General features: G+C 38.6%; 3 protein-coding genes across 4 annotated transcripts; 1 reads left to right on the top strand and 2 right to left on the bottom strand.

The window, feature by feature from the left end:
• Nucleotides 1-608: 608 nt before the first annotated feature.
• On the bottom strand, nt 609-17364 carry LOC135649808 (phosphoglucan, water dikinase, chloroplastic-like). The gene is made up of 19 exons (XM_065168638.1): nt 16954-17364; nt 16245-16872; nt 12417-12500; nt 12112-12243; nt 10243-10368; nt 9981-10159; nt 9360-9444; nt 8255-8422; nt 8027-8079; nt 6746-6954; nt 6516-6634; nt 5648-5718; nt 5388-5505; nt 4642-4728; nt 4445-4531; nt 4271-4347; nt 2457-2589; nt 2199-2325; nt 609-1947 (listed from the first exon to the last, which is right to left on the bottom strand). The coding sequence occupies exons 1-19, from the start codon at nt 17361-17363 to the stop codon at nt 1046-1048; spliced, it is 3795 nt and encodes a 1264-aa protein (XP_065024710.1). The 5' UTR covers nt 17364; the 3' UTR covers nt 609-1045.
• LOC135649809 (uncharacterized) lies at nt 17303-25087 on the bottom strand. Of its 2 annotated transcripts, none has more exons than XM_065168640.1 (8): nt 24851-25085; nt 24582-24744; nt 23049-23134; nt 22512-22624; nt 21771-21836; nt 19480-19586; nt 19183-19248; nt 17303-17553 (listed from the first exon to the last, which is right to left on the bottom strand). In XM_065168640.1, the coding sequence occupies exons 1-8, from the start codon at nt 24949-24951 to the stop codon at nt 17431-17433; spliced, it is 825 nt and encodes a 274-aa protein (XP_065024712.1). In that variant the 5' UTR covers nt 24952-25085; the 3' UTR covers nt 17303-17430. The 2 variants fall into 2 exon arrangements, with proteins under 2 accessions (XP_065024712.1, XP_065024711.1); XM_065168639.1 differs by lacking the exon at nt 17303-17553 and adding an exon at nt 17684-18281 and having other exon boundaries at nt 24851-25087.
• Nucleotides 25088-26261: 1174 nt separating this feature from the next.
• LOC103997166 (uncharacterized protein At5g48480) lies at nt 26262-27145 on the top strand. Its single transcript, XM_009418324.3, has 2 exons — nt 26262-26587; nt 26699-27145. The coding sequence occupies exons 1-2, from the start codon at nt 26355-26357 to the stop codon at nt 26919-26921; spliced, it is 456 nt and encodes a 151-aa protein (XP_009416599.1). The 5' UTR covers nt 26262-26354; the 3' UTR covers nt 26922-27145.
• Nucleotides 27146-27362: the final 217 nt, after the last annotated feature.

Genomic DNA, 27362 nt, shown 5'->3' with positions numbered 1-27362 from the left:
GCTGTTGGAGGAGGATCTCATTACCTTCTTCGACTTCCTGGTCGAGTTCGAGGTGGGAATGGAGGTGATGTAGTTGCCATGCATGCACATCTTCCATGGCAGTTGTATCACCAGATGGCTGGAGGACAATCATCTGTCCCCTCCCTGGACCAGATGTGAGAAATCCAAAAAAAACATAAATAATGGATTCCAATTGCCCTCTCTCTCTCTCTCTCTCTCTCTTTTTCTCTAATTTCATGCGGACACAACTGTGTCGTGCATGCTTATCACAACATATACCGACTCCTGCTTGTCGTCTCCTTATTCTTCCTTGCATCTATCTATCCCTTATTACGGGTAATGATTAAATTACTAATGTGATGCATACTGTTACAAACAACGTCATGAAATAATGCATCCAGATCGATGCATATAGTTCTGAGCCAAACTATACCGAAAGGTAATAAATATTTAAGAAGACATATTCAACTTCTACCATTTAAAAAAAAAAAATCCTCACTTTAGGTGCTAAAATTCAACATTCAGCAATCCATGATTGAACATTAACTACCAACCAAGCGACAAAGTTGCAATTGAAAGATTCTTTATATTGCAAGAAAGCCAATAGATAAAGAGTACCAAAAAAATATCTTTTATACTAAATAGGAACAGCAAAGTTGCCATTAATTCAAATCAGAGTAGCAAAGCAGACTGACATCCAAGTTATTAACGATAGAACCCAACCATGCATCGGATTATTCATCTGTAGCTATTTTCACTGGGAAGATGTCCAAAAAATCCAGTGAAGTTTACACCATGTACCAGCGTGAGCATCTACGAGAAGTCCAGAAATGCAGCAACTTAGTAGCATACGAGCCCATTCACAATACCTTTAACTGATACTAATGATGGATGAAGCCTTTCGTTTGTGTGTCCTCGCCTACTGCAAATTTTTTCCATGCTCCAGAATGCACATCGAATTGCAGCCTCACCTCTGGTGGTAAAGCACTTCACCTTTTCTTTCCCCGATCAGTATCACCGATGAAACAAGGTTGATCTCGATTGGTCATGGCTGGGGCCTTGTCTGAACTATGAAAATGTCTTTCCCGACCACACACCCTTCAACATCCTGCGGACACCCAAACTTCTGTTCGAGAAAGAAGCCTATCGTGCACAGACGTTGACCAATCTGCCTCCTGTAGATAGGGTCGATTGTCAATGGCTTCTTACTGTAGTCCACGGTTAGGCGAATAAATTCTCCATTTGCAGGGCCAGAATTAAGCACCAATAGCTCCTCACTGAAGTTTGCAAAAGCCAGGGTAGTTACTTTTCCGTCAAACTTTCCAGATGAAAGCCTCCATGGTGTGCCACGAGTTCCTGAGGCAAGCGTTTCCCCAAGACCAGGAGCAATCTCTGCTTCAACCACCTTGGCATCACGATCAATAGGGCTAACTGTGTGAAGCACAAAAGAGAGATCTGGGAACAACATCTCCTGCACCAAAACAGCCATCATTGCATCCTTCTGGGGGATACCAGCTGTTCGACGACTTAAAATGGCTCTTCTTGTGTAGAGGGAAGCCCACACTCGGCCAACAGCTGCTCCGAAGGCACCTGGGTTTGAGAGGCTGACATTTGGAACAGATTCATACAAACCAGCAGCTGACATCCCAGCTAAGTCCTCAACATTGGCACTAGACCTTACGATAAGACGGGTATTGATTGGAAGAATTTTTCCGATAGCTTCCACAGTTTCTTTGGATGGACGTTGGGCTGAAACCAGCGTCTGGAGCTCAGAGCATAATCTATCAAGTTCACCATTTTCAAGTTTGGCTGTCTCTAATCGTTCTACTAGGGATAGGAAGGATTTGATCGAACCACTTCTTTCAACTGCCAATTCCAAAGACCCGAAAGGAATCACTGCCCCTGAAGGGACCCCAAATGAAGCAGGAACTCCTTGGTCACTGTTAACTGACATCAAATGGCCCAAATCAAACAAGAGGAGAAGTTGTTAATGCAAGATTATAGTATGTCATCCTAACTATGGATGATATCTCCACTAATTGACGCAAAGAAGAAGGTTCTGAGGAGTCTTGTATATACAAGAAGATGACAGAAATAATATGGGTTGGTACGTAGTTCAGACAGGCTATTTTTCTTCAAGATGAGGATTCATTCTAAAAAAGATCAATACAATAAAACAGTTTTGATTCAATAATTACCTTTTGTAGAAATTGTCGCCATAGAAGCAAGGAGACCACAAGCAGCAGCTTTTGCACCAGATGTTTCAGCAACTGCCTGTGAAAGCTCTAGCACACTAGCAGTACCATGTGAAGGGTTCTGTTTTACCTGTCAGTATATTCAAAAGATTAATAAATAACACGGAAAGCATTAAGAGAGAGAGAGAGAGAGGGGTCATGAGGGTGAAGGGGAAACCTTTGGTATCTAACACTTGTTTAATAAAAAAATAGAGATGATACCTCCCTTGACCATCGCATGCTAGGGAGTTCATCTTTCGATGAAGTTGAAGTACTTGATAGTTCTTCAGGCAAAGCCTCTTTATTTTCTTTAGATGAGAAAGACACTTCAACATGAGTAGCTGATGCCTCCAACCTAATTTCAATATAGAAAACATCAATATGTAAGTTACAGAACCAAAAAAAAAAGGGTGCATATATGTTGGAATTTCTAGGTCATACATGCATAAATATTATCAAACCAATCAGCACGTGTTAACATGAGCTGCAATGTACCATGCCAAAAAGGTATAAGTACGGATCAACATGGTGGTCAAGGTACTGAGAAATGGCTAGGGGACTAGGCCAACATTTAACGTGGGCTAGACAGCACAAAGGTGTGCCAATGGACACTGCATATAATTTTATCATGCATCAGAAATGTTGGCACATGCCCTCATGACAAGAGGGCTGGGAGGGTCTCTTGATGCCTTCTTTTTTCTTCCCATCAGAGATACTTCTCTTACATGAATATGTATGTGCATAAATGAAATTCTAAGAAAAAGAATTCTTTATTGGGCACAAAATCCTTATGAAGAATATTTCTTAAGTACTCTCTAGCATGATCAATGATAGGGAACATGACATGAGAAGATTCCTTCTGGTTTTATCAAGATATTATTGAGAACAGACAAAGCAATTTGGGCTTCCATGTAGACACAAATAAACATGAGTGCACACAACTGAAGCTCACCCCAACCCTATTTACTGCCTATTCTTATAGGTTAAGTACTCTGTACCGATTACATGATGTTTTCTCATTTAGTTGATCATCAAGAACATGGAACCGAGTACTATTGGCATTGTGGAAACCAATAGACTACTGATTTTGTACAATGTTAATTGGCATGACTGCTGTAGCATGGGAGCAGAGAAATAAAGAAAGTCACGATTGGCATCAAAGCAGCAAAAGAATTATGCATCGATATTCTCCATCCCTTTCAGATTCTTCTCCCCTGGCATGCCACCTCTGGCTCAAATGACAAAAATAACACAAACAGCAAGTTCTAATATCGAGAAGCGACATCAAATTCGTGCTACAGTGACTTTGTGCTGAATCCTCTATAACATTTGGACCAATTTGGTCTTTTAGGCTTAAACGGTAATGTGAAAGCATTCATTACCTCACCTCCATTAATGTATACACATGACATAATAGGTTTTCTTAACTTAGGCTAAATGATCCTAGACTTTGATCCTTGTTTAAAAATATAGCCAACCTCGATATTTAATGCTCAAGAAGAGTGTTTGAGAACTGGATACCAGACCCATACTGGTCCCTATCTGGACCAGTATGGAACCTGTATGCACCGGCATATACTGACACACAATACGCCAACATACCAGTTGGACCCAAAAGGGAGAGGACAAAAATGGGAAGGAGGAGCAAATCAGGAGGAAGAGAAGTGGAGAAGGAGAGGAGTGGAGCAGGAGTCTACAGAGAGAGAGAGAGTATAGATGTGAGACTATAGAGAGCACCTCAACTCCATGTCTACATGGAGGATTTGATAGGACTTCACATCTAGCTATAGACTTACATGAACCTTCCAAATCAGATGTCAAATTCCTAGCAAAGGCAAATGTAAAGAATAAATGGAGTAGCTGTAAGACCTAAAAGCTAGCAAGTAGGGAAATCTATCTTTGAGGTAACAGTTAATTCATGCTCCCAAGGGATAGAGGCATTGAAAACTGTACCATAGTGAACAAATATACAAATCAACAAAAGTAATTCAAAAATAAAGATCAAAATCGAAAATTTGAAAGGTCAAGAACATAACCTAACATATTTTCCTTCAAGCTTCCGGATGCTAGCAATTCTATCATCATCTTCACATGTCACAAATGTCACTTTCTCCTAAGAATTGGCACCAATGAAAATACGAACTCAATTTGAAATTGCCAAATAGTTTGCTTGAATTAAAAAGTTGCAAAAGGCAAAGTCATAAACTGACCTGTCGGGCTCTAACACCAAGATGAGAAAGGTGAGGTAACTCCTGCAGAAGTACAACTCCTACAATATTATCTCCAGCAGCCTTGACCTGCAGCAATCACATTCAAGAAAAGCAAAATTAAATGTTTAATAACATAAGTAGCACTAGGACCAACAAAATAAAGTTGATACAATATCAAGAATAGAAAAATTAACAACCTCCTCATCCCCATCAGCCTTATTGACAACCAGAATGACAGGTCCTTTGACAGATGAAGGCAAAGAACCAGGAATAATGCTTTCAACCTGAAGAATATGATAAAACGATAGAATGAGAATCAGGTCTTCTTTTACAAAATTATAAATTATAAGTTATAGGAAGTCACGAAGCTGAAAAGGTCATATAACAAAATCAGATTTGTTTGATTTAAAATTCATTAGGATAAAATAAACACCAAATGGTGATTCAACTGCTGGCTCACAGATTTCTCGAAGTATATCCTATAACCTTCAAAACCTTTCATTTTTATCTTCTGTTTCTAACAGAGACTTTGGTAGGCACATACAAGTATGTGCCTCTCGCTCTCTGTCTATATATATACATATACATATGTGTACGTACATACATATAAAAACATGAGGATTGTGATTGTAAAAGAAATCAATTTAATATCTTTATACAATTTAGTGGAAAACTGAAATTTATCATGTCCTGAAGTTAAGTAGTTATTTCAATATACTTACTATGACTTGAATTATCAAGGATAATAAGAGTTGCAGAATGATAATGGTTATTACAGCTGCCATATGGTTTACTTCTTAACATTCTGTTTACATGTCATTGCCAATTTGATGATTGCATCCTTCCTCAAGCATAGTCATCAACTAGGTAGGAGTTCAATTTTGATATAAATGTTATCTCACTCAAACTAGTAAAACTATTAAGTATTATTATTGTTGAGTACCTGTAGAAGGGTTCCATGAGCCACTCCAGGTACAAGAACGTCCCAGCCAGATGATCCCAATGCAGCCCGTACAGCTCTTAGTAGAAGAGTGCATAGCTTAGAAACCTGAAAAATTACACTGGCAAAAAAACAATTTGCACACAATGTAATTAAATTTACAAAATCAGATGTTAATTCTCTAATAACAAAAAAAAGAATAAAGCCTAGAAAAATTGCTGGATTAAAGTAACATTCAAAAATTAAGGAGAAGAAAGCTATACCCTGCACGAATTTCCGCTTCAGTGTATGTCCTTACACTGTTCTCTGGGATTCCAAGGGCTTGGCCTAGCCTCTGCAATGTAAAGATAAACTAGGTCAAAAGATTCATTTGATAGCTTAGTTTTTCAGAATACTAACCTTGAGAAGGTCAGTAAAACCAACATAAAGATGGCAAAAGAAAAGTCCAAACAAAAAAGAACGATTTGTCACTGTCAAACACTATATGGGGAAACACATCACCAAGCTTCTGTGAGATAATAAATTGTAGATCTATGAAAGAAATTAAACATCAATTTAGAAAAGGACAGCTTCTTCATTCAGAAGGATATTAACCTGGAAGGCATATATAAAATCTCACACTTCACCAGAAGAGCATAAGTAATTACTCATGCAAATCACAATACGTATAGAATATAAAACATCTAAAGAATAAGCAAACATGACAATTAGAAAACAGGGGCATTCTATACAGGAGGGTATAAACAGAAAAAAAAAGGTGTCACTTTCTAAACCATAGGGTGAAACAAGTCAAAGAAAAGCATATTATTCTTTTCCAAATTAGTGACACAAGATGCAGCATTAGTGGCTCAAATCAAGTCTCGATGAAAGGGATAAAAGACAATCAGCAACAACATGTTTAGAATTACTAGTGTATGATAACTTTTTAATACCCATTAATTAGTACTGGTGAACTGGGAAAGAAAGATGTTTTCCATACATTATACAATATGACATGATATATAAGCAATTTGGCTTCTAATATGAAAAGACTTTAGAGAGAAACAGTTATACAATTGATCATAACCCAGCAGCAAAGATTAGAAAGTGATGATTGTGAAATAGAAATTAGAATTGAACACAAACATCAACCTGGACTTTGTCAGGGAAAATCTGAAGAAGTACTTCGGAGTATTCTTCCGTTAACCGCCTTGTTCTATCTAAAGTAGCCTTGAGCCTTAGCGACCAAATATACTTTCCTTCCTCACTGCCTAACCAAAACAAATAAGCAGGAAAAAGTAACATGTTCAAGTAAATACCATCAGAAAATAAGACTTACACTAAATGTAATGCAATAAAACCTAGAACAAGATGAGAAATACCTTCTCTATCAGATATGCCTTTATCTAGCCATGAGAGAAGCTCATTCTGTATAGCATTGCATTCCTCTAACTTCCAACCTGAAAGCCAAACCTGGCGTAAGCCAATGTTTAGGGCAACAAGTGGATGAGTCCAAGGACTTATGTTTTTTGATCCAATCTTTTGTGCAAGCCACGACGATCCTCCCATTTCTTCAAGAGCATTAACAAATCTATGAAGTGGAAATTAAGAATAGTCAAGCCACAATAGAGACTTACATTACCAGTTCTCAATGACAATATATGAGTAAAAGTTAACCTAAAAATTTACAGTTGTACTAATAATTTTCCAGCAGTAAGAGATATTTCCGAAACAAACTGCCTTGATAAGTCCAGAGTCTTAAAAGAATGCCAAAACTTCTTCACGCTATGTATTTACAGAAAGAATATAAAAATGACACTATAGAAAAGCTCCTTCAAATTCCACGGGTAGTACTTTGGTCACAAATAAACAGCAATGTTTATTTCATTAATGTCACAAATAAACAGCAAGGAAGACGAAGTGATGTACTAAGTAAACTATAGATCAAGATCATTCATTTCATTAAACAGGAGTATTCATAAGTAAATTTGTGTCAATAATATTTCAATCAAGTTACAAAAATAAAGCTTGCAAGAGTTTAGGTTCTAAAAAATGAATGAGAAGAAAACTACATCAAAGATGCCTAATGTCACATTACAAAAAAGGACAAACACAATACAGTAGACTCCCACCAGTGTGAGGTCTAAGGAGGGTCTGTGTTAAAGAGGGTCAATGTATACAACCTTACCCACACTACACTGGCAGAGAGGTTGCTTCCTTAACTCAAGCCCTGGTTACCCAGGCTGTAAAAGAGCAAGCTTAATGTCATACCAAGGCTCATCCCTCTCCATTACCGAATTATGAAGTCAATAAATATACTTGGCACAAAAACTGGCACATGAACAAGCTTGGCATAACACAAGAACATGAGAGGGGGTATTGCATGGGCAACATTGGCAAGTATATACCATGCTGCCCAAGCTCACATTTGCATGGCATCATTATTCTTGGACTTCAGAACAGTACTTAAATAAATGCATATTGTTCTGTCAGAGTTCTACGTGTAAAACAACATAAAATATTATGTTAAGAATCACCTGCTAGTTACTTTGTCTAATTATTGAAAAATAATCTGCATTAGATATGTAATAAAAACTAAAAGCTCTTATTACAAAATTAAGTTTGATTAGAAATTTCAAAAGAGATTATAGTAAAGTAAATACCTGCTAAGGAGAACAAAAGAGTAATCCTCAAGGCCAATCTCACAGATACGCCACTACAAAACAGTAAACAATATTTTCATATAAAAGACTTAAAAGAGTGTATATCATGTGTATGTAACAAGCACATCTGCATGTAGAGAGTCACTTGCACATAAATGCAAAGACGCATAGAGATTGGGTATAAGCAAAAAAGACAAATGGAAAATAACATATGAACGTGGCACATACTTTTTGGCGCATTGCAATGGCAGCATCAGGAGCATCATTTCTAATACCACTTTCAAGACCTTTCACAATGAGTGACCTTATACCCGATAAAGATGTCAGAGTTTCCATCAGCAATTCAACCCCACCATTTTCAATGAAGTTCTTTTCTTCCTGCAACTTCTCTAAGCTCTGCAACATTTTAGATAAGTTTATTGTAATGACACAGAAATCTGACTACAAATGAAAGCATGGTAAACTTTATAAATTACTTCCAACGTCTAGCTATTAAGCAAGTCATCAATGGTGAAGGTTCTATTACTGAGATAAAAACCGAATCAGATTCTATAAACCTTAAAAAAGGATAAACATGGTACACCCAATAAACTAAACATTCACCAGAACTTTACAAGCACACAAACAATTCTCTAATGAATATCTACCTAACAAGTACACCTTTGAAAATTTCAAGTGTCCAGCAAGAATATTTGAACTTTACTTTTACCATAGAAGATTTTAGATATTTCCTTCTTAAAAGTCTACTAAAGAAAATAATATTCATCTTTTGTGGGTGGCTTATTTTTAAATGCACTAAAAGAGAAGTCATCACATAAATTTTAGGCCTTTCTGGCATCAAGGTGAATTTTGAGGCTTTGCTATTTGGTTCAATTGCATAAGCTTAAACTATGAAAAAATAAAGGTAGATCTTCTTATAATGCTAACTGCCAAGTAGCATTTTAGGTTTTAAGGCATTTCTTATGTTACCAAAATTTACCTTAGCTAGGAATATAGAACCATAGAAAAAATGTTAATCCATCATGAGAGTCAAACAGAAGTTGATGAAGACTTCTCTACTTTAACTATGCCTTTTAACTTATCCTATGTTGATGGCAAATCTTGGATTTTCATGAAACGGTGATTATAAGTATCCACAAATTAATAGAAATAAAAGAAATGCTCAATAATTTTTAAAACCTTGGTGATTAATAAGTTCCATTTAACAAATTACATGTTTATAAAGGAATATAAAATATTAAAAACATATGATCAAATGCATAATGGAAAATATAAATAGCATACCATTAAATGCATAAAGACATGATATTTATTGACAGAAAATGCAAATTACCTTTTTGCTATCCAAAAACAAAGCAAGAGCTTGTAAGCTATGTTCGTCTAAAGATTCTTTTATCGACTCCAGCTGCTCAGTGAGACTGCAAGAACATCAGTTAGAGAAGGATAAACCTAAGATATGAACTTTATATATCTTTTACCTTGTTTTCTATGTCTAATTAGATCCATAATCAATATAGAAAAGCAGTGTGTGTTTCTTTCATGATGACTATAAATGAAATCTTTCTGATTAAAACCTTTAGGTGCTATACAACTACAACATTTTATCAGTCTTGCATTTGATAGATGGAAAAACATGAACGATGAGAAGAAAGGGATTATCTACATGGACTGAGTCTATTGGCTAACATTAGGACAATGTGGGAAGTTCATGACGAGTTCTCCTATCGCTAAAGTTTGTATCAATTTTGAGTTGCAATTTTGACACACTAGTAACTGATTAACTTACAAAGCATACTGAAGAACAACTTTCATGATGATGCTTGTTGTTTGATGATGATAATGCTCTGAATGATAAGAGCTTAATTGGATACTTATAATAACAGTGCCTCGCTAGAATAACTTATAATTGGTAACTATAAAACATAAATATGAGTTAGATTATAACACCACTAACCTTCCAGCATTGAAGAAATCTTTGAGCTCATTGTAAAATATCTTAAATTGTTCTACAAATGCATCACTATACTCCCCTGGAGTCTTGGTGATCCTAGCAAGCATGGCTTCTGTGGCAATTAAATCTTCTGGACCAGCATTCCGGTGAAGCTTGTTTTGAATTGTATGTTTGATTTCTTGCTGTTAATTAAAAAGCAGATTTCAGTGCATGATGTCAATGAGGATTATATCAGGTTATCAACTATGCTATGACAAGAAACAACCTTCAGATCGTGAGGAATGTCCCCACGATGAGCAATATCGCGTATGCGTGTTAGAGGGACAGAAGCAGTAAACTCTGACTTAAATGAAGGCAAACATGGATGTATCTTCCGGATCACCAGTACATCCTGTAAATATATACAATGTAAAAAGATAGTAAGTGACAATCATCAGAGGTTAAGCTAAGAATCTAGATAGTTACAGCAGAAAAAACAGGTAAGGAGCAATTATGTACATCTCAAGCACATAAAAGAAGCAATCTCATGATCATGAGCAATTCTGAACCAATCAAAGCCTCATGGTGATTAGGCCATTCTGTTGCCTGTTGTTAGAAGGTGTACCCTGAGACATACATCCTTGCCAACAACTTATAATTTAATGATATGAGCAAACACTAAAAATTGTCAAGCATAGGTGTATCCAGGAAGGTTTTGAATATCGTACCATACGGGTGTACCGATCAGCTATCGGTACGATGCATACCGACACATAATATACTAAGGTGTACCGATATACCGCCCATGGTACCCAGTGCATGAGATTCCCATTAATACAAGGTCTAAGGAGGATCAGTGTATGCATTCATACCTTTAAATATTTATAGAGACTATTTTCGTGACTTAAACAGTCTCCCTGGTAGCAAAGAAGCAACATTACCATTGTATGAACGCTTGCATACATAAGACATACAATTGGTATATCATGTCACAATCGAAAAGGTATCCTTCACAAGATTGGAATTGAATTTAGAATTTATCATGAGAATCATGATATGAACCAATTGAATCACATACATAGAATGAATCAGCCAAAGAAAATAAAATTATGATATTTCAGGTACAAAATTCATATTTTTATTTTCGTTGGCTGATTTTATATCCTTGGAAAGGGCATATGTTCAATTCTAACAATCAAGGAGACATACATATTTGGAGATTTTGTGAGAACTAAATTGAAAAGGACAATGCTTTGTAGAACATAAATATTATACATACACACACACACACACACTTGGAAAGGGCATATGTTCAATTCTGACAAACAGGGACACATATACACATTTGGAGATTTTGTAAGAACTAAATTCAAAGATGACATTGCTTTCAGAACATATATATTTCTCAAACCCCATGTTCATTCTCTACTCACCATGAGTCATGAGCATCTGCACTGTCAATCATCAAGCATCAAGCTTCACGAGAGAAGTGGCAACTGGCATCCACCAACAAGCAATGATCAAGGTCAGTACATAGATTTTTTCTTTTTCCAACTCCTTCCTCTCCACCTCCTTTTCTGCTTATGCTGCTGACTCTCTTCTTTCTCATCATCTCCACCTCTGTCCTCTCTCCTACCAATTTCAATCCCAACCAACCAAAAAATCACCCATAATTTATTGAGTGGAGTCAGTTAACTTATATAAACTGATACCATCTACAACCAAGCAATTTCAATTAATCCAGCTTTGGATTAACTGAAACTAATGGGAATTAACCACTTAATATTTGCATCATCCAATCCCAGATAGAGATCAACCAACTTCCAATTGATATCAGCCTAGATGATTTTGATTTGGATTGGTCATATCTGATAGGTATTAGCCAATCCTATAAAACCTGAACTAAAGCAAATCTGTCAACAAACTATACGATTACATATTCAGATGGCTTAGAGAAAAGAGATGAAAATAAAGAAAAAAATAAGGTGCATTTGAGACTAGTAAAGGCACCAGTTGATGAAATACCATCTGAAGATTTAACATTTGATGATACATATATATAGTAATGCTTCTAGAGGAAGGCATACAAGCAGTAAAAGCAAAAAAAATACAGTTGTAATTTTATATGGAAAATGATAAATATATTATAAAAAACCTGAGGTGAAGTGTCCTTCATGTAGTGTATCCTTTCAAGTTCACGAAAGATAAGCCTGGAGATCTCGGCATGTCTGTTGGGCCGGTGATGACCACCATCTTCAAAGCAGGGAATTTGACCAGTATTGATCCACTAAAACACAAATAGGTTGGTTATCTTCCAAAAATCAACTGCAAAAGTTATACTCTCGAAAAGAAAATCAAGCATATATACTCATCAATTATGCTACTTGGTAATAGTTGCTTTAAAATCAACAAACGACAAATGAACATTGTCATTGTAGACCAGAAAAGATTTCAAAAAACCTTCAGGTAGATAGCAGAATATATTAGGGCTTCCAGGCAATTTCCTCCAATGTTGCCAATCAAAAGTTCTCGTACAACCTCTAACTGCATAAAGAAAAAATTGATAGTAATTAGATACGATAGTCATGGAAAACGCAACTTGAATCCTCATTATGTTGTTGAGCAAAGGTCAAAAGAGAAGTAGAATATCAGAACATGTATTTGAACTGCAATTTAACAGCACCAAAATAGCATTAGACCCTCTTCATGCAGATAAATTCACCAAGCATATTACAGCTTTCTCAACTATTTTCCAACAAGCAGAAATTTGCTGTTCCTAGATATTTGTTCTATACTTTCTACAACCATATCCATACAGATACCCCATTAAATTCACAAGAAAATGCATCACTCTTCCACATAATGTTATAGATAATTTATTATCGCAGGCAAAATAATACAAGGAATTAATGCAAGACTGAGCTTTCAAATTCTTTTTATTTCCCTACATGCAGTCCTGTCGGCTGCACTTAATTAAAGCAAATTCCCACACCCTTTTGGCATGTACATAAACCAGATGAACTAAAATAAAGGTCATAATTACATCAGAATCTATGCAGGAGACTGGTTCAGCTAAAGCTTATTTAGTCATTGTGGTTTCACATACATCTCCATCAACTCGGAGTAATTAGATGTGATTAGTCTCACCATACTAGGATTACAGAACAGTAAATTGACTGTTACCAAATTATATCAAGTGTTAAGTCTACCACCTACTATTATCAAGCTTTTAGTTTTCTATAATATACCAACAGATGATATAATTGTATTTTTATATCCTTCTCTCTCATCTCATCTTCTTCTCCATCTCCTCCACCTCCATCAGCACCATCAGCACCATCAGCTCCTCTTTTCCAGCTTCTCCTCCTCTGCCACCTTCATTTCATCCTCCTCCTCCCCCTTATCTCTCTTTGTCTCTTTTTCCAGTCTCCTTCCTCCGTTGACGAAATCTGTACCGATCAGCATAGGGGTACGAACATACAGTGCACCAACTGCACCAATATCATAATGGTTTGCCTAAAGACTGGCACCAGTATCAGACTGAGATTTGAAATGTTGGTATACCTAATGGAAAGTGTTTGCCTAATAGATGATACAAGCTTTGTCTCCATCAGACAATCTTCTCTAAGGTCAGTGTTGGAATCCTGTTAATTTTTACTTGTTGCTGTTCAGAAGATCAAAAATAGCAGAAAATTCTTGGTCTCTTCGGCAAATGTTTCTAGAGGTCTGGAACTAACACTTGCCAAACATGGAATTGCCAAGTGTCAACTTCAGCAACCATGACTAGTGGAAAGCTCAGAACCAACAGCCAATCAAAATGAAAGTCAACACTAGCTTTATCAGCTGTAGCAATTGTTTTAGCAAGCACATATCATCAGTAGCAAGCTGCTCATTGCTCAAGGCCTACATTCTCCAGATTGTGTCCTTTTGGCAATTAAGCCATGTAAGGTAGCATAACAGGAGTAGAGGAGATGTAGCCTTTAACTCTTAAGCCCTAAAAATAAATCAAACCTGAGATAAAGATTCTTTTAGTAATATATTGGACAAAAATAGGTTGATCTGCAGTTAAAATTGTCATTCTGGTTTTTATTACATGAGCCAGCTTATAGTGTTTTACGAGCCCTGGTCTCAGGTCTTGATAGGAGGCCTACTCAATGGGATCAGAACCAATTGGCAATTCAATCATTTTTTTGCAAATTCCTTTTTAAGTTTATTTCCACAGTATTGTTGTATTCAACAGTGTACCATGATGCCTTGTTCTATGCTAATCGTCCTGCAACGAACAGTGGAATATGATGAACATTATCAGGATCTTATAAATGAATGAAGATCATACTTAGCTCTAGATCATAAATAGCCACAACAAACAGTGAGCAGTAAGTCTTTTCGCTGAAAAAATACTACTTTGACATTGAGTAGGCAGCTTCTGTCCTTCTGTAAGTCTTGTGGGTGAAAGGAGACCACTTTGACGTTAGGTAGCCAGCTTTTGTCCTTCCAGTCAAGCAGTTGTTAATGTGACTAGTGTTAGCATCCTAAAGGTAGGCGGCAGAGTCAGGTTGCCCCTTTTGTTGTCCTCCTGAAGGGATTAAACAAGCTCCTAACAGTAAACTTACACAGGTGGGTGAAAATTTCCCAAAACTGGTTGTGTTTTATGGCCACAATAGGATCCACCAATTACCTCATGTAGTGCCAATATCAAACTAAGAAGCACATACACATGCTATATGACAAAATACCTACCCGTGCTACTATTATTCATTGCAGGAAGCAATTATGCAAGATCAAGGTCAACTTAGTTGCAATAGCAAAAAAACTCACTGAAAGAAGGATATTTCAGATGTCAATGTATCAAAACAAGTAACTATTGCTTGTGCTTGTTTGTTCAAATTCTTTATGCTAGAGTAAAATGAGTTTGTGATCATGAGCTAGTTTTTAATCCCAGCAATATTACTATATCGTTATGGTAAGGTTCCTCCTTTATGAGTAGCAGAAATAGCTTTTATACTCGTAGGGATAAGGCTACAGACGTTGACCCTTTCTAGACCCCTCCATCGGTTGGGACCACCACCCTAATATTTCCAGGTTCAAATGATGAAATAGAACAATGAATAAAGAGAGCCAGCCTGTTTGTGCGTCTCCTTAAGCTTATGTGTGATTTCCATTGTGTGGGTTCCTTGCTTTGTAGAGAACTAGATACATCGCTGAACTATGCTCTTGTATTAGGCAACTGCTTCATGATACTAATGTTTAGATTCACCTCAGTTATCCAATCATGAAACTCCAATACCTAATAAAACTATGGAATTTGATTCAGTCTTTTTTTTACAAACAAGATCTTGAGCCTTTTAGCATTCATAATTTTATTTTCAACTGGTGGTTCAAGCGGAAAGAAGGATGTTAGTATGCTATTTTACTTGATGCTTCCAACCATACATGGGTGCCAATCATTGCTTGGACTCCACAACCATCTATGTGGTCTCACGTTAAGCATCATGTAAGACTGAAACAACTATTCCAGAGTTTACTGAAGATTAGTCATGGCAATAATGTCATCTAAAAGGTCAACACAACAATATGCAATTGTACCTTGCACCACCAATCCTGGCAGACAAATGACCTCATTGAATGAAGATTTACTCATTAAAATAGATCAAAAACCCATTAAATGAAGGAAATTTTGATGTGCATGCATCAATACCATTATAACAGCTTAAGCCTGCTTATCCATATTTGATTTTTGAAGTTATTTTAATCAAAGCACAATTTCAGGGTTTATAATGGGTGAAATCCTTAAGTATGCGAATGCAAAATAAGAACAAAGACAAGAGAATCACCTTGTTAATGTAGCTCCTTAAGCATATGCCTAACTGCCATCCTATGGTTTCCATGCTTTGAAGAGAACTAGGTAAAACACTAATCTGTCCCTTCAATATTACATTGCAATATGCAGCTAGCAACAGAAATCATAGAGCCTTTTGAATTCACCTAAATTATTTAATCATAAAAATCCATTGCCTACTTATTATGATATTTCATGTAATCCTCTTTTTTGGAAACAATATTCATCCTTCTTTTTGCATGTATTTTTTTTAAAATAACAAATCAAGAAGCAAGAGGAAGGTTAATACTATACTATTCTTGTATTTCTCTCTAAGCATGCAAGTGGACCAGCATATCTTGCAGAACCCTCTATGTGAACTCGCACTAAGCATTATAAAAGGGTAAAAACAATGTTTCCATGTCAACTGAGTATCACTTTAGGTTAGAAAAAAATATATGCAGACTTACCTTGCGCCACCAGTTCCTGGCAGATCGATCGCCTTCCACCAACTTCAAAGCGGCACCATCGAGACCATCCGTGTTCCATTTCCTCTCTGTCTCTCTCCTCGCATGGTCATTGGACCGCATGAATGATGCTGCCCTGCCTTGCCACTGCTCGACAAAAGGACTCGCCCCTGCTTCCGATTCAAAACTACGGTCTTCGACCAAAGACACATCTTCAACGTCCGCACTCTGCAACTCCTCATCCTCTTCACCGAGAGAAGTCCCTAGCAGCTCCAAGGCCTCGTCCGTCCTGTTCCAGTGGCAAACCATATCAAAATCCCCTTTCTCAGGCAGCGTCAAGACCCGGTTACCCCCGCCTTCCCACACCACATCCTTTTTCCCTCTTAACAAAACCACAAACTTGAACTCCACAGATTCTCCACCGCGAAGCTCGATATCCTGGACCCATCCATCGGGCGTCCACTCCATCATCACGTGCTTCCTCCATGACCCGAGCTCCTTGGTCGAGCCGAGAACGGCGACGTGCTCACCGAACTCGACCTGGTGGTCGAGCCGGACGCGGACGCGGACGGCCCCCCGCTCCCCCGACGCCTCGCGCATCTTCTTCTTCTGCTTCTTCTTCTCCTCGCTCCTGCAGATCAAACAAGGACGACTTCTTTGTATTTCTTGGATTCGAAGCTTCTTGATTCCTGATTTATGATGAATCGCGTACCTTTCGATAGATGGGGCGGTGCCGCCGCGGCTAAGGAAGAAGTGACGACGACGGTGAGGAGGAGGATAGGGGCGGCAGGGGAAGGGGAGGCTGCGGGTAGGCGCCGCCATCGGGGAGGACGCGAAGGGATTGGGAGGGGATCGAAGAAGGCCGGCATTGAAAGGGTGGAGAGAAGCCATCGGATTGGAGGACGGAAGAACAGACTTGGGGAAGATTCGGCGGTGGAAGTGAAGACGAAAGGCGAGGTAGTTTTCGAGGATGGGCGACGTATGGTTGGCTATATAGTGTATAAGCGAGGTTGATCGATTGATGGAGAGGCACGTGTAATGCATGATCCAAGAAAAGGGCAGTATCACGGGATGTGTGCCAACAATGCAAAGTAGTAGTAATCGATTATGATGCGCTTTCATCGCAGATTACGAGAGGGTTAGCTTACCTCCGCAAGTTGATAGCATTGGACATGACAGGCCACCGAGCTCATCCTTGAAGAAACGAGATGGCTTCAATGGACGGACAGCAAGAAAAAGAACAACGGTGCGGGTCCCTCACGGCTGATTCCGCCCGCCACCAGACAACGAAACAACGCTGCGTAACGCTCGTCTACAAAACAGAGTCAGAAATATCAGAAGCAAAGGTGACACCATGTAACCATGAAAGCTTGACATGAGAACAGAGAAAAGAAAGCTCCAGCACAAAGTACAGAAGCTTCAAGAGATGAAAGCACACGAGAAAAGCTTACACTTCCGGCTTCTTGTGAGCTAAGAACACTTGTAGTATATAGTTACCAGGTCACTGATTAGTGTTTGGACTTCACAGGTAAAAGGACAATTACAAGCAAACTTGTTGCAGTTGTACAAGGAACATGTTCAAGCATCAAAATATACTGAACAAAAAAACGTCTAGGCCTTCTCAAAATATGATAGGAGGGAAGCTTGCTTGTCCCCAGTATTCTTAACAGGCCGTGCCTTCTTTTTAGGTTTAGAGCCCTTCTCAGATGTTAGTCCAGAATCAGGTGCAATAGCCCCGGAGCCTCTTTTGGTGCCACAAATTTCTGGTTCTATGCTAGGATTCTTGAGCAGGGAGAAGTGATCAGACTCATCAGCATTTGCATGTGTGTTGAATTCCAGATGTTCTTTCAGATCATCGAAGTGATCTCCTTGTGGCGATTCTTCAGATGATATACTGAGTTCCGCAGCTATATCAAAAATCTCTTTTTTCGGAGATTCCTTGAGGGACTTACCATGCTTTACCTCCATCTGGTCCTTATCATCAGTTTTCTTTGCAAAGAACTTCGATATTGGGTTTCTGTCAGCTGAGCTGAGTTGTATCTGGCAGTTAATAGAGCAAAACGTATATACGATTGTAAATTGGCATTATAGGATTGCACAAAGGGTCCATCATTCATCCTACCAGTTCTAATTTGGCTGTACAGAGTTCAATTTAGCATTTCAATTTTTGGTTAAATATGTCCACAAATTTTATCTATTTGCTTTTGAATTGTGTTACTCACCAAAAGTAGGTTTTTACACGATTAACTTGAAGAACTCATTCAAACTTAACTTGTAACTTTTGTGTCAATTATTTATGGCAAATTACAACTTAACCGGACACACAATGTCCCTGGACAGCCAAAGCAACAAAATAAAGCATTTCTCAGATATTGCAAATCAACCAAAATTTATGCAACATATGGCATGAGGCACCTATTAAAAATCAGTACTTGGAAGATTCAAAACACTTACTATACAGGTAAATTTATCAATATCAAGGTATGCGCCATTAATCAAACCGACAGTAACTTCCTGTAATTTATGCATCTGTTGGTCACTATATTCCAAAATTTTGCTTATTAGAAACCGTATACGAAACTCCATAATATTACTTCCAAAAACAATACAACCTAAAGCTCCAAAAATAGCCCTTGAAATAATTCTAGAAGCAGAATAAAGCATTTCTTAATCTTCACAACAAACTAAGACCACAAAAAAAAGTAGTTGAAATTAACACTCCTAATGTAACAATACTTTACCCAAAGAGCCAGTAGTAACATCTTGTTCAAGTACTAGAGGAACTAATCAGTATTGGTTGATATTTACTATTAAGCATTTTCATAGAAATTTGAAGCAATTTATGCTTCAATTTCTACTTCCTGACAATTGTCAACTAGCAATTGCATTAGTAATTCCATAAAATAACTTCTGAAGTGATACAAGTTAAGATATGATGTACCTCTTTAATACACTCAGGCCCATCAAAGGATGGTTTACCAACTGCAGTTGTCACAGGATACCAAACCTACCAAATAATTTATGGTGAAATACAAGAAAATTCAAATAATAAGCATAACAAGAAGAATAATTTACAAGAAAAAAAGGTTGAAATGAATTTATTCATAGATATATTGGTATATAGAAGAATATTGACAATTGCAGGAAAAAAAAGCACAAGTACAGTGACACCAAAGAATAATAAGTCCCACCACCAGATGGGATAAGCCAATTGGACTTCTAAAGCAGAACTACTTACCAGATCAGCATCCTCATATGGCCTAAGGACAGTTTCGAATTCTGGTATGGCTTTGTTTAACCAAACATCAACAGAACCCTCATTCCTCAAGATCACAGGCATCCGATCTGCAGGGAAGAGCACATTAAATTAGTCATCAATTAACATGAAGGATAAAACAGCAAGCAGTGTGATGGAAATAATATATATGTTGATGATCCACAAACATCAGATTTTCCAGATTAAAAGTGGTGAATACCAAAACTAAAGGAATATTCCATTATAATACTTGATGAAAAGAAGTAAGACCACTATACTAGAACACAGACCACAAATGATAACAATATATGTTAACATGATAGGCCTCATCACACAATTAGTTTACGTCATCAGATAGACCATAAACATTCAGAAGTAAGCTTTTCTTACTTCTGTCGTCAGTTTTATTGTCACAAGAGAATCAGGGGATACTCTATCCTCAGCACATAATAGGACTCAGCACCTATGGCAATGAGTCTAATGGCCACCTGCCAAAACTCAATGTAGAGAAGGTACTGGAATCTTTTTGCACAAGAGTGGGACAAGAACAGAGATGAAACACCGAATCAAACATCTACCAAAGGATGAACGAAATCAACACAAGGAAAACATATGTAATATGTGATGAGGAATCCTCAAAAATTCTTCGTATGAATAAAAATGTCTTTTATTGCAACAATATATTAGTGCTCATACAGATAATGCATGCTGCAGACTTGGGAAATCACAGCCAGCTTAATTAATATTTTGCTGTTGAATAGATTGCACAAAGCATTCATTATGGAGAGCTTCACGACATATCTTGAAGAAGGCATGATCCTGAGTGATATTAGTATAGGTTCTAACATTTACTGTACATAACAAGTGGACAACTCTAATCCTCAGAAAGGTTCCCTGACAATTGTTCTATGCAGTCCTCAACATCAAAATCTTCTTCAGATCGTTTGGACCTATATGTCTGTTTTGTTGGTAAATGAAGCTACACTAAGATACAGCTCTGACAAACAAAGCCCTAAAAAAACAACCACCAAAATTCATTTGAGTAATCGATATTGCATAGTGTTCCCTTTTATGACAAGTTTGCATACTATTAACATTTTCAATCCCAAATCAACACAACCTTCTAATTGATAAACTCAATTACCATCCAGTGCTCTTCCCTTAACTAACAAGTCTTTATGGCATGAGTCATAAGAGACATACTCATCTTGAAGAAATAGATATGTCGTTTGCCATATGAACACCCATATGGTACTAAAGATATCAATGTGGTCACATCATTTAACAGTGGATTAGAATATCAGTTACATTGTGTCATCCACCATTACTCAACCACATTTCTGTCTGATTGTACATCATAACTTTTTTTATTAGCCTTCGTCACAACTTGGCTAAGATACAGAAACAACATGCAATCCGTGTGACATGTCTTCCATCAATATATCTCATGGTTTACAAAATGGTCAGATACCTAAAAGAACCTGAGGGGTTCAAGTTGCTTGGTTGTTCAGGTAATTTAAGTTTCTAAAAGGAAAAAAGCAACAGCACAAGTTTTGTTGCACAAGTTTTGTTTGTCAAGAAAACACAAAACAAAACAAAAACAAAAACCAAATCCATGCTTCAGACTGCTCAAAATAATGATAAAGCTTTACAGTATCTTCATCTTCTTCTACTTCTGCAATTATAAGAGCTTTATGTCAAATTGGGTTTCAAGGACATCAGCTTTTTTTAGTTTTAGCACATGAATTGACAAATTTTTAGTTATTATAATTTGCTCCATGAAGTAGATATTGAAATGGGGTGAATTGCATTGTGACTATTGTGGTACCAAAATTTACTTTGGAGCTATTCTTCTTGCAACCAATGTACCGTGACCATATAGAATGAGCCATATGACATAAAGAGAAACTCATGAAACAATTTTAGTTTATAGATGCCATGAACTTTAATTTTTTATTCAAACAATTAAATGATGGCAACAAATTGAAGAGTGTACTTGCTATCATAATGGTTAATTAATGCAGCTGTGACAGATTTTTTTGTTATTCGACCAAACCAAAAATTCTGGAAATGTTGCTACATCTCTTCCTATTTACAAAAACCTTCCATCATATTAATTTGTATTTCTCAATCTTAAACAGGGAAATTTCATAAAGCCTACTTGTCAGGCCATAACCAGTTCAAATACCTAGCCAATTTCTCCACCACTTACTAGAAACTATGATGTAAACCATCAAATTTCATGATAGAGGAAAAAGACCAAGAGATCAAACCATGAAGCCACTGCAAGGCCGATGATGAGCTTGTGGTCAGAATTGTTAAGGTGTAAAGGATATCCCCTGTAACAAAAAGCAAAACCAAGAACGTTTTATAGCCGTCAATCATGGAATTGGAATGAAACAATCCAAACGTTGTTTAGTGGGAAGAACAATAAGAAAAATGTAAAATAGAAAGGAAAAATATCATTATGACAATAAATACTACTTCAATCAATCTAATTCTTCTTTGCATAAAAATATGATTATTTCCAGCTTGACACTTAAGCCAAAGGCAATATCATATAAGGCATGCACCTGCTGCAAAATGTAACTTGTCCTGAGGATTAAATATTGCCATACATCTTATTTTATGCACAAGATATAATTTGACTGCCAAATATGTATCTTACCAGCTTTTGTTGGTCCATATGTCAACCATGTTTCAGGTCTGCTGAATTGACAGCATAAATACATGCTTGCTGGGACACTATGAATATTCAAAGAGCCAGACTTTAGTACTCTCAAGTCTCAAGCAAGGATTTCAATCTTGCCTAAATGACACTATGCAAAACTAAGAGATGTTTCAACTTTCTACTCTTAAACATGTAGATCTTAAAATTGGTGAACTTCATATCTCATCCCTCAAGTACAAATACTTGTCCATTGTCTTTGCCCAACTTAGCAAACATATTTATCTCTTTTACGTCATTTGTTTTAAGTCTTCGAAATGTAAAAGTAAAAAGATAACAAACTCACCTTCTGAGTTCTTCCAAGCATCATAGAGAGCAGCAAATACAAGAGGTCGGTTATCCTTGAAATGTATATAGTATGGTTGTTTTTTTGAACCATCTTTCTTCCACTCGTAGAATCTACATCCAAATGATTGCACGCACACTGATCAGGTATTAATAATCAAAATAACAAGATCAAAAACACAAAGAGTAAAGCTAGACAATTCTCAACTCCATGAAGAGTTCCCTTGCAGTCAAAGTGAAATGACATTACATGACTACAGGACATATGATTTCATATTAAAGGACACAACATGAATAAAGCTAGGTCCAATTGCATCAAGATTAACAGTTTAATCAGGCCACAATGACCAGAATTGAATATTTTGGTTCTATCTATAACCCTAACATATTTAGGGTGTTTAAGGTTTAGATATCATCTTACAGAAATTCATAATGGTATTTCTCAAAGGAAGAGATGTTGTACGAAACTAGCTTATAAATAAATAGTAATGGGAAAACAACAAAGCAGAAAAGATAAAGGTACTCAATTCTGTCATACCCTTCTACTGCCACAAGGCACCGGTTAGTAGGAACAAGTCGACGAAATGAAGCTTTCTCTTTTATTGATTCTGATCGAGCATTGAACTGCATACAAGGGAAAAGATCACAGTTGTCTTTCTCGTTAGTAGCAAGCCTAAACTTTTTGGCATGTATTGCACAAAATGAAAATTTATCCAATAGTTGAAAGATATTTCTCACTCACCACCTTTTACAGATATAGGTCATTAGTTGTGGTCTAACACAATAATCTTATTTCAGTAACTCATAAGTGAGAGGCAGAATTCATTACTAAAGCTGTACAAAATAAGATATTTTCCCTCTATTTTTAAGAAATCATTTCGATGATAACTTTATTTGACTTAAAAAGATGTGTTCACTTTCTGCTTGAGTATCTTACATAAATGAAATATATAAGGATAATAAAGTATAATGGTTAGTGTTATGGTAATGCACTTCCTATCAATTTCTAGTAATATGTTGATGAATCTTATGTTGCATAAGAGGATGCATGTGATGTTAATTTGACAATAGAAGTTGGATCAATGTTTGCATCATCACTAATTTTAAGTTTATATTGATTACTTCTCAAGGTTCTAGTAAATTAAACGTATAAAAGCAAAAAAGCACATAAAGCTACAGCACCTATCGACAAAGCGGCTGATTGAGCCAACACCTACTGGGATTGGCAAATATTTTGGGATTCCTAGAGCCAGTATCCCAGTGGGATCGGGAATCCTAGTACGAGAAAAAGACCCCCTCAAGGAAGGAAACCCAGGTACTTAGAGTTTGATTCTTCTATAAAAATCTCATATATCTCTAGGTTTTAGTGGGGAAGAGCAAGATGTGAGGAATTCTATTGTTACTCCTGGATTTCTCTCTAAAGTATCTAGAGAGAGTGCTCTCTAGGGTGAGAAAAGAGTGTAAATTCTTGGGGATTTATGTGAGAGGATTTGTAAAGAAATTTGTGTTTGGATGAGGATAACTAAAGATCATAATTTTTAGATCTCACATTGTGAAGAATTTGATTTTCTCAATGGATGTATATGGAATTTACCGAAGCACGTTAAATCTTTCGTCGGTTTTCTAATATGCTTATTTATTTGTTGATCTCTAGTAGATTTCTCTTTTGGTTTTCGATTTTTTCCTCTTTCTCTCCAAAAAGTTGGTTTAATGTTAATTTGACAATAGAAGTTGGTTTAATGTTTGCATCATCACTAATTTTATGTTTATTTTGACTGCTGCTCAGGTTTATAGTAAATTAAACCTGTAAAAGCAACAAAGCACATAAGACTGCTGCTCCCGTTGACAAAGCGGCTGATGAGCCAACACTTATGCAGCTCCACAAATGATCGAAATGGCCACTTTTCAGGACACAGTGATTCACTATAGTGGATATTAACCTCAAAGCCACCAGATAACAAACCACACAACAATAAATTCAATAACCCGTAAAATCCAAATCGAATCCCTAAGCTGAATCTCCAAATGAAATGTTCAATCCAATGATTTCTGCCACCATAATTTTCAGTACCATTTTGTAGTGATCAGGCTTCTCGGTCTTCTTTGTGAAGCTGGGAACCAGACCCCACTTCATGCAACGGATGGCCGGCGACTCCTCCGCTTCTCCCGTGGCCCTCTCCACGAGCACCACCGGCAGGTACGCCCCTGGCGAAACGTTGTAGGACGGACGATACCTACGAATCAGACCCAAAAGAGGAGCCAACACCTAAGACCTTCTACCAAGAATCACAATCCATCGCGAGAATCGAACACAGGGTGAGGGTTTATCGATATGCTCACCGGTCGATTTCGTGGGTGCGGATGGAGGCGGCATTGACAGTGAGGCCGCAAGCCCTAGCGATTTGATCGGTGTTGAGGGTGCAACGAGTCCTTCCGCACATCCTCCCTCTCTCTCACAACCGCCCTCTCTCTTCGCCTCGCTCTCCTGATTTCTCCTCCCTCTCGCTGTCGCTCCCACTCGTTCTCGATCGATTGGAAATGGGCGCGGGAAAAGAATATTGCTACATATTGGAGAAGGGAGAGGCAGAAGAGGACACGTGGGAAGCCATCAGGAGAGAACCGGTGCATTGAGGTTGGTGAGATGATTGATCGCCTTCGCAAGCAATAAAAAGAGCTCCTTTGTTTAGTATACACAAACAACATCCCACTATTTATGTATCCCTGTCACGCATTTACAACATAAATAAATATCAATAATAAACTACAATAAATAACACAACTGTACATCAAAACGCAGACACGTGTACACTGCATCATCTTTCTCTCTTGCGGTTTTACTCACCACGCCAAAGTCACCCACTCCCTGGTGGGGCCCCCTAGGACGGGATTGACCCTCCGTTCCCGTCCACATGATTCGACCCGAAAAGAAAGCCGTCGACGTTTTACTACGTAATAGGGTTGCTATAGCGGGGCCTACAGCTGGCAGAGACAGGGTACCGAGTTGCTCCCGCTTCAGAAAGTGCAACCACGAAAAGAACGGTAAGTGCCACCACGCCGCCCATGTTCCGCCTCAAAAGGGGGTCCCACACGGCACTACTCTCGGGCGACGTTGTGGGTGTCCACCAACAAGCGTAGGAGTAAGCGGCGGCATACGGGCAGTTATAGCCGGCATGCCCATGCCGAGCTTGCCGCCGGGCCTACACTGCATTCCGATCCTCTCCGGCGTCTGGACCACGTAACCTTTGATCGTACGTTCATCTTCCACGTCGGTGTAGATGAACGGTTATGATACTGGTACTAGGAGTATGCTTATAAATACAATTGCAGAGGATCCCCTATCCCACGAGTCGTCATCCCGTCTACGTGACTAGTTTAACAAATACCCCTAATATTTCGAGTAAACTGCATCATTACCCCTCACCGGGCTGATGTAGTTCAAGCTACCGTACCAAAATTTATCCGCGTCGCGTGTCGGTTTCCGTTTCATCGACTTCCGCCCATCTTGTCCGTTCGTCCGCTCAAGCAGCATGCAACGAACGGTCCCGATCGGATGATGCTGCTTCTAAGCCCACCGTTTATGGTACACGGTAGGAGGATACCTCGGAAGTAACAAAAAGCACGGCAGGAAGCGATTGGAATCGGCGGATGGCCGGCTCGTTATTTTTACCCACAGAATGGGCAGAACGATATGAATATCTACGGTTTCGCTGCCTTCACCTTCTATAAATACCCACCTCACCGGAAGAGGGAACTCGCTTCTCGTATCGCTGCTTCCTCTTCTCAGCGGCAGCTCTCTCCATATCTCGTTCTCTCCTAGGGTTAGGGTTAACTTCTTCTTCAGGCGATGGCCGATGAGACTGCGACGACGGGGTTGCTGGGGTTCAAGCCGCAGCTGGTTGTGCCGGGGATGAAGGCGGAGGTAGCAGTGCAGTTCTATAAGGCAGCATTCGGAGCGAAGGAGCTCCGGCGGGTGGCGCATCCCAAGCGCAAGGCAGAGCAAGAGCTCCCCCTCATCCTCTCCGCCGAGCTCAAGATCGGCTCGTCGTTCCTGCTCGTCAACGACCGCTTCGACGACGCGTAAGCCTCCCTCGTCCCACGGTTCCTGGCCCATGCTCCGTCATATGTACGGGTTTCATTAGCTCATTCTTTCCCTTTCTTAAACCGATGCGGTTTTGGTGCTGACGGCAGGGGGGAGGACGGCTCCACGGTGGCGAGTGGTGGTGGAATCTTGTTGCGGCTGGAGGCGGAGGATTTGGACGCGGTCATGAAGAAGGCGGTGACCGCAGGAGCGGAGATCGTTGGCGAGGTGACGGAGTATGAGGGTGGCGTTTGTGGGAAGGTGAGGGACCCGTTCGGCGTGGTCTGGGCCATCGCGGCCGTGGGCAAGAAGTGCCCCGAGGCGGAGGCTTGAACTGGGCAGTCGCAAAGTAGTCCAACGTTGGGTATACCCTTCTATTGGGTTTGTGCCCTTCAAGACTGTTGTTAAGGGCGACGGGCGTCGTCACAGTCGTCGTTAGAGCTTCTCTTAGACCAAGGCTCTTCTTTTGCAGGAATGAGGACAGGCAGACCATCGCAGCATGGTCTCTGCAGTACCTGATACCTATTTTCTATTTCAAAGGCTTCAGCTCTTGTTTACGTTTGCCATGAGCACTCTGCTTGCCTTGTCTTTATTCCAGATGGTTTCGGGAAAGCTGGTTTTTCTCCGTGCTGATTGATACCAACTAGACGATATGTTTTGCTGGATAAAGCAGAAACGACTGCTCGTATTGATGAATGTGCTTGGTCGCCGGTCAACAGCTTTTTCTATCGATGCTGATCACAGGTAGCAAGAGTGCAATCTTTCCTTAGGTCA

The sequence above is a fragment of the Musa acuminata genome, chromosome BXJ3-9 (genome assembly GCF_036884655.1).
Source record: "Musa acuminata AAA Group cultivar baxijiao chromosome BXJ3-9, Cavendish_Baxijiao_AAA, whole genome shotgun sequence".
In the NCBI taxonomy this organism is placed as follows: domain Eukaryota; kingdom Viridiplantae; phylum Streptophyta; class Magnoliopsida; order Zingiberales; family Musaceae; genus Musa; species Musa acuminata.
The sequence above is the reverse complement of the archived record's forward strand: the minus strand, read 5'-3'. Positions and strand labels throughout refer to the sequence as shown.